The sequence below is a fragment of the Bos indicus genome, chromosome 1 (assembly GCF_029378745.1).
Source record: "Bos indicus isolate NIAB-ARS_2022 breed Sahiwal x Tharparkar chromosome 1, NIAB-ARS_B.indTharparkar_mat_pri_1.0, whole genome shotgun sequence".
In the NCBI taxonomy this organism is placed as follows: Eukaryota; Metazoa; Chordata; class Mammalia; order Artiodactyla; family Bovidae; genus Bos; species Bos indicus.
In genome coordinates this window covers 6347107-6355510 of record NC_091760.1, presented here as the reverse complement: position 1 = coordinate 6355510, position 8404 = coordinate 6347107, and the positions used below count along the sequence as shown (strand labels likewise).

General features: G+C 41.0%; 1 protein-coding gene across 1 annotated transcript; it reads right to left on the bottom strand.

The window, feature by feature from the left end:
* Positions 1-7207: 7207 nt before the first annotated feature.
* Positions 7208-7828, bottom strand: KRTAP27-1 (keratin associated protein 27-1). Its single transcript, XM_019967203.2, is given in 1 exon segment — positions 7208-7828. A coding segment is annotated over 1 exon segment (621 nt).
* Positions 7829-8404: the final 576 nt, after the last annotated feature.

The window sequence follows — 8404 nt, the reverse complement described above, 5'->3', positions numbered from 1 at the left end:
TTAAAGAACTTTTTCTTTTGTATTGGGGTATAGCCAATTAGACTAATGGAGAAGGAAATGGCAACCCACGCCAGTACTCTTGCCTGGAGAATCCCAGGAACGGGGGGCCTGGTGGGCTGCCGTCTATGGGGTCGCACAGAGTTGGACACAACTGAAGTGACTTAGCAGCAGAAGCAGCAATTAGACTAACAATGTTTTAATAGTCTCAGGTGGACAGCAAAAAGACTCAGCCATACATATTCATATATCCATTCTCCTCCAAAATCCCCTCCATTCAGGCTGCCACATAACGTACAGCAGAGCTCTGTGTGCTATACAGTAGGTCCTTGTCGATTATCCATTTTTAATACCGCAGTGTGTACATGTCCCTCTGAAACTCCCCAATTCTCCCTTCCCCCCAATCCTTTCCCCTGCACCTGCCCCCCCAGCAATCATAAGTTTGTTCTCTAAGCCTGTGAGTCCATTTTTTCAATCAATTATCATTCTTTCCATTTGGGTCCTAGAGAAAGAATATGGAAGCTCCTGACACAAAAGAATTTCAAGTGGAGGGAGTAATAGGAATTCTCTGAAGGTAGAAATGGGAAGCAGAACTACAGAAGAATATTCTGGCTTCAGGAAAAGTGTCAGTGACTGGGATGCAACAGAACGCAAAATTACTGTCTCATATCCTGTTAGATTCTTCAAATTGCTCAACATTTTCAAAAGGATAATTATTTAACTAAAAAGTGGTAGTAACTATTGATTATGAAAAACAAACTTGCTAACATCATTCAGACAACTGAGCTTATGTTGTCGAAAACATAGTTTGGACTCCGTACCATCCAAATGCTTTCCCTGACACCTAGGTTATGTTGATTTCACATGATTTGGGGCTATTCTTCTTTTCTCAGATGTTAAAAAATCTATAAAATTTTATAAACTCCAATGAAATATACTTAATTTATTTCTAGCATTTATTCCTGGGTCATAAATAAATAAACCATCCAATCAATTATACTAAATTCTCTGACTGTAGCCTCTATAGACTCATAGCAAAGTAATATACTAGACCAAGTATTTTCAATCAAATTATTTGTACAAACCTTTCATATGACACAGAAATTTTCCCCACATTTGAGCCGATCCAGTGATAAAAAGCCTAATATTAATATAATCAGGTTGTTAGAACTTATACTTCAAACTCCAAAGTCCAATTCACTGGATTAAAATGCTGGCCACACATTTACTCTCTGTATCATCTTGGACAACCTACTTTATTTGTCTGGATTTTCATCCTCACTTAAAAAAGGAACTTAATGAATCATACTTCCCAGTTTGAGTTTACAGTGATGAAACTCCAGTTTGAGTTTACAGTGATGAAGTATACGTGCACAGTGTTTGTTAAATCATTCAGTTCAGTTCAGTCGCTCTGTCGTGTCCAACTCTTTGCGACCCCATGGACTACAGCACACTAGTCCTCCCTGTCGGTCACCAACTCCCAGAGTCTACACAAACTCATGTCCATTGAGTCGGTGATGCCATCCAACCATCTCATCGTCTGTCGTCCCCTTCTCCTCCTGCCCTCAATCATTCCCAGCATCAGGGTTTTTTCAAACGAGTAAGTTCTTTGCGTCAGGTGGCCAGTGTATTGGAGTTTCAGCTTCAACATCAGTCCTTCCAATGAACACTCAGGACTCATCTCCTTTAGGATGGACTGGTTGGATCTCCTTGCAGTCCAAGGGACTCTCAAGAGTCTTATCCAATACCACAGTTCAAAAGCATCAAATCTTTGGCGCTCAGTTTTCTGTATAGTCCAACTCTCACATCCATTCATGACTACTGGAAAAACCATAGCCTTGACTGAACGGACCTTTGTTGGCAAAGTAATGTCTCTGCTTTTGAATATGCTATCTAGGTTGGTCATAACTTTCCTTCCAAGGAGTAAGCGTCTTTTAATTTCATAGGTTCAGTCACCATCTGCAGTGATTTTGGAGCCCCCCAAAATAAAGTCTGCCAATGTTTCCACTGTTTCCCCATCTATTTGCTATGAAGTGATGGGGCCGGATGCCATGATCTTGGTTTTCTGAATGTTGAGCTTTAAGCCAACTTTTTAACTCTCCTCTTTCACTTTCATTAAGAGCCTCTTTAGTTCTTCTTTGCGTTCTGCCATAAGGGTGGTGTCATCTGCAGATCTGAGGTTATTGATATTTCTCCCGGCAATCTTGATTCCAGCTTGTGCTTCTTCCAGCCCAGTATTTCTCAAGATGTACTCTGGATATAAGTTAAATAAGCAGAGTGACAATATACAGCCTTGACGTACTCCTTTTCCTATTTGGAACCAGTCTGTTGTTCCATGTCCAGTTCTAACTGTTGCTTCCTGACCTGCATACAGATTTCTCAGGAGGCAGGTCGGGTGATCTGGTATTCCCATCTCTTTCAGAATTTTCCAGTTTATTGTGATCCACACTCTCAAAGGCTTTGGCATAGTCAATAAAGCTGAAGTAGATGTTTTTCTGGAACTCTCTTGCTTTTTCTATGATCCAGTAGATGTTGGCAATTTGATCTCCGGTTCCTCTGCCTTTTCTACAACCAGCTTGAACATCTGGAAGTCACAGTTCATTAGGATCAAATTAATAAGAGATATTTTATGCTTCTTGGTGTAGGCATAGACAAGGGAATGTCCTTTAAATTCTCTAAGCATCTGCCCTCAATGCAGGAGACCCTATTTCAGTTCCTGGGTCTAGAATATCCCCTTGAGAAGGGATAAGCTACCCACTCCAGTATTCTTGGTCTTTCCTGGTGGCTTAGATGGTAAAGAATCCACATGCAATGCGGGAGACCTGAGTTCAATCTCTGGATTGGGAATATCCCCTGAAGAAGTGCATGGCAACCTACTCTAGTATTCTTGCCTGGTAGGCTACAATCCATGGAGTTGCAAAAAGTTGGACAAGACTGAGTGACTAAGCACTGCACAGCACAGCTTCTAGGAAGAAAAAAAAAAAAACCATGCTGTTAAGCTACCTACATTTTGAAAAAGGTAGGGTAAGTGACGTCAATACACAAATTCTAACAAAGGCTTTCTGTTCAGGCAAGAAGGAATTCCTTGAACTATGAAGAATGTTCTATAGCATGTACCCACTGAATCATTTCTACAGTTTTTAAGAATACTACACAGACTGAGTCATGTTCCATACTACCTATGTCCATTGTGCTATCATGAATAGCTTTTCTTGATCACTAACCTAAAATTTAAATTCAGTACAGAGAAATCATGAAAATGTGGCTTAGATCCAAGAAGCAAATATCATGTAAAGTACCTGATGGTTTCCTGCATATTTTGACACAAACATTCCAAGGAGCCTTTAGTAGGCATGACACCATTTAGCTGTCACAATTATCCAATGAATTAGGTATTATCTACATTTTACAATGAAGGAGGGAAAGTTATGACCAATCTCAACAGCATATTGAAAAGCAGAGACATTACTTTGTCAACAAAGGTCCATCTTGTCAAGGCTATGGTTTTTCCAGTGGTCATGTATGGATGTGAGAGTTGGACTATAAAGAAAGCTAGGCACTGAAGAATGGATGTTTTTGATCTGTGGTGTTGGAGAAGACTCTTGAGAGTCACTTGAACTGCAAGGAGATCCAACCAGTCCATCCTAAAGGAGATCAGTCCTGAATATTCATTGGAAGGACTGATGCTGAAGCTGAAACTCCAATACTTTGGCCACCTGATGCAAAGAGCTGACTCATTTGAAAAGACCCTGATGCTGGGAAAGATTGAGGGCAGGAGGAGAAGGGGACAGCAGAGGATGAGATGGTTGGATGGCATCACTGACTCAATGGACATGGGTTTGGGTGAACTCCAGGAGTTGGTGATGGACAGCGAGGCCTGGTGTGCTGTGGTTCATGGGGTCGCAAAGAGTTGGACACGACTGAGCAACTGAACTGAACTGAACAATGAAGGAACTGAATCTCAGAAATATTAAGTTGTCCCAGGCACATAGTTAGGAAATGGCAGAATTTGTATTTGAACAAGTGACAGTATTACTCACTTTAGTCATGTTCCACTCTTTGTGACCACATGGACTATAACCCACAAAGCTCCTCTGTGCATGAGATTTTGCAGGCAAGAATACTGGAGTGGGTAGCCATTCTCTTCTCCAGGGGATCTTTTTAACCCAGGGATTGAACCCAGGTCTCCTACATTGAAGGCAGATTCTTTACTATCTGAGCCACCATTTGAACTAGGTCTAGTGATAATCCAAGGCCAATTCCCACTACACCAAACTGAATATGGAGCATCTCTTCACATCCACACCAGGCTCCATTCCAGTACCAAGAATCTGTAGCCCCTGAGTTCACAGAGTTTCTTTCTAGAAAGAGTTCCAATGTGCTTCGTACAGGGGTAGATTATATACTGGCTCCTTCTTCAGCTAACTTCTCCTTAGGAGAGTTATCATGCTCATCCCAGAAAGAATGTGCGGCCCAGAGTAGTTGAACCCTTCCCTATTTGAGTTACATTAGTGACAGTCTGCTCTACCGAGTTTCATTTATGTCCACATGATTGGCTGTGACTGGAATCCCTCGAAGCTACCATGAGGAAGAGGTCTCCTTATTGCTGTCAACACTGTGTTGCTGCCATCGCTGCTTCAGACAGAAGCTTTATGTCAATGTTTTTTTTTGCAACAGGAATACTCTGATGTGATCTCCATGCGCTCTGTTGCTATTAACAGAGTCAAAGTGTTCATTCAGCTTCTTTCAGACCTGCATCAGCTACCTCTCAGCTGTGCGGCTTTACAGAAGCACCCGTGTAAGTGGTGGTTTATGGATTTTAAATCTTCCTCTTTGGGATGACCTCTGGGTAACCTATTCACAGAGCTGACAGGTAAATCAACACTAGTTCTGTCATAGAGATACTTGTCAGACATACTTGCCAGCCCACTTCAACAAAGGGCAACACTTGGTTTTTAAGCTTGTCTGTTAGTGTAAGATACAGCTTGTGTCTTTCCAGATACAAAACAGGTTAATTTCTCAGTTTTGGATGAATAGCTTTCCTAATATGTCATAGGTTTCCGACTTTATCTACACATCCCTGCCTTCACCCTTCATATTGAGTCTCTGAGCTGGGGAATCATGTTGCTAAATTTTACTGAACATTTTCTATACACAAGGTCATGTGCTGATCACTTTCAAACTACTAACTTATTAGGTCTCACAATGGTCATACCATTATCCTCTCAGTTTTGGAGATGAATAAGTTGAAGTGGAGAACGGTTGAAAAACTTGCACATAGCACACAGCTGGGATTCACACATCCTTCACCAACACGGCTAAGGAAATCTGATTTCAGAATCCACCCTCGTAACCACTACTTTATGTTGCCCTGAAAATGAGAGATCCATTAAGACCACATCTACAGCTTCTTAATAGCCAAGCTGTTCTGAACAAAGTTAATGAGTCTTTACATATTTGAACCCTGTGGTTTCATCATCTTCATATTTAGCATGCACCTCTGCTTTGACTGATGGTTGGCTACCACCAATGTGCTCTCCTACTCTGATCCATACTATACATTGCGGTGCTGGAGAAGACTCTTGAGAGTCCCTTAGGCAGCAAGAAGATCAAATCAGTCAATCCTAAATGAAATCAACCCTGAATATTCATTGGAAGGACTGATGCTGAACTGAAGATTTGATACCTCAGCCACCTGATGACAAGAATTGAGTCATTGAAAACAATCCTGATTTTAGGAAAGATTGAGGGTAGGAGGCTAAAGGGGTGGCAGAGGATAAGATGGGTGGATGGCATCACTGACATGAATGGACATGAATCTGAGAAAACTCTGGGAGATAGTGAAAAACAGGGAAGCTTGTCAAGCTGCAGTTCATGGTGTCTGCACACAAAGAATCAGGTGCGACTAAGCAACTGAACAACAAAATCTGCTATACAAACAATGGTAAGGGATCATGCTCTCTTTTATGCTTCCAAATACTGAGTTGGCTTCCAGAAACTTTGTTTGTATTTTTCTATAACATCTTCCAGAAAAACCTGAGTGAAGCTTTTGGCCAACTTTTGGCCAACTATTTACACTTTTAATCCAATTGGGTGGAACGCGGGGGTAATTATAACCTAAAACCCATAAAAATGTGAAATAAAAATAATAGTAACAATTGCTTGTGATGTAAATAAAGTAAATTTATTTACTACAAAGAATATTTTCCCAAATCACACACCCCAAAACACTTAAATAGTGAAAAGAGGAACCAGAATAGCAGAACTGTAGTGAATATGCTCAACCTGAACTTATCATATTCAAATGTCTCTGACTAGTCCATGGTTATGAAGTTTATAGAGGTGAAATTCAAAACTGTCTTGCACCTGTCAAACAATAGGTTCAAGGTAATAGTTAACTAAAAGAATGCTGTATTACAGTAAATAGAATAATGATGGACAGTGAGGACACACAGATTTGACTTGTGGTTTGATGTTATTAACTATATGAGCAACCTCTGGTACAGTTGAAGCCAGCAGAGTTCACAGGACTAAATGGGTTTCAAGGCATCTTTAAACTCTAGTACTATATGTATTTCTGATATTAGTAGCCCATTACCTTTCTCTATTAAAGCATGTTATAACAAGCCAGATTCAATGATTAGTGTTTCCACTGATAATAATCAGTAGTCAAAGTGTAATGTGGAGTTTTTAAGCATTCATGTTAGTCCCTGGTAGCAATTCTTATTGCTCTATAACAAATAGTGTCCTAGTGACCTAAAATAGTTAGCATACTTTCCTATCCGCTTACTGACAGTATCTTTAGTCGCTCAGTTTTGTCCAACTCTTTTGCGACTCCATGGACTATAGCCTGCCAGGTCCCTCTGTCCATGGGATTTCCAGGCAAAAATACTGGAGTGAGTTTCCGTTTTCTTCTCCAGGGGGTCTTCCTGACCCAGGAATCAAACCCGAGGCTGCTGCCATGTCTCCTCCACTGCTGGCAGGTTCTTTACCACTGAACCACTGGAGAAGCCTAGCTTACCACCAGAAATGCTCAAAAAAGAAAAAAAAAAAGTAAAAAGTTTTCTCTTTGGAGACAGTACAGGATAGTTCATTCACTCACAAACACAGGCAGAAATAGTTTGTGTTTAGAGAAAGAAAAGGTCCTATTTTTCAGGACTCAATTTATGAAACTTAAAATCTGAGTCTCTCTACACATTCTGCAGATTCTTCACTCACTAGGCAATTACAAACCACCAGTAACACAGCAAGTTGGCTCATAAGTGTTAGAAGAAGTTTCCAGGAGCTGTGACCCTGGTGTGACATAGACCAAAGAACTGCAGGAACTGGATTCAAGGCTCTGAGCTTGGCACTGGCTACAGTCACATTCCAGAGTCTGGCAACTCTTAGACACACAAGTCTTGGGTGCACATGACTTTGCCATGTTGCTCACAGGTTGGCAACTCTGGACTACAGAACACATTTGCTGGCTACTTCCTGACTGGCAAGGCCGAGAAACACACTCCAACACTGCCAAGGAACTTCTTGACTGGCATGCTGTGTTTTCACAGGGCCTGGAATTAGAACAAGTTGTTTGGACGACTCTGGAAAGACAGACGTTTTGCACACAGCTCTCCTCTGTGTGTAATTCCCGTTCACCTTCAGGTACTATGCAGCTGGTGGTTTCCCTGCAGGTTTCTGGAAAGCTGTCCAGGAGCCAGGTCCTGCTGTAGCAACTGCTGGGTAAAAAGAATCCATCTTCAAAGTTTATAACATTCGATTCATGTATGATGGCAGAGAGAGGTGGGACATTGTAGAAGTTCTTGAGTGAGTGGATAGGTCTCTGGGTCATATTGTGAAAATCCTTGATTGAGTTGGTCCCAGGGACCCAACATGCTGGTCTGAAGATCCAATTCATTACTGAGGAGGTTATATACTCTGAAAACTGGGTGTTGGTTTCTTTTCATGACTCTTGCTACTTCATTGCTTAAGCTTATTAGAAGGATAGCATCTCATTAACACTTTACTTACTTATATATGAGGACGATGTTTTATTAGCAAAGAAGCCGGTACACTTTGAATCTTCATGTTAGCTTTCATGTTAGCCCCAAAGCTGACTCATCAGGGTGGGGCTTGTCAAATATGAGTCCCAACAGGTCACGAAGCTAACATTTTTTTTTCCCCCTTAGTCACCATGACTCTCTATATTGGTAAATGGACTATAAGTAATATATGTAGAAATAGCCAACTGAATAATGATTAATATTCAGCACTGGCATTTTGAGAAATGGCACCTAAGAAGAACTTGATAATATAATCAAAACATTTTTCAGTAAGAGGCTGATTTGATTGAAATTGCCCTCATTCTCCTTTGAACTCTTCACCCAAAGTACTGAATCTGACCATTGCTCTATAAACATCTTTCCCT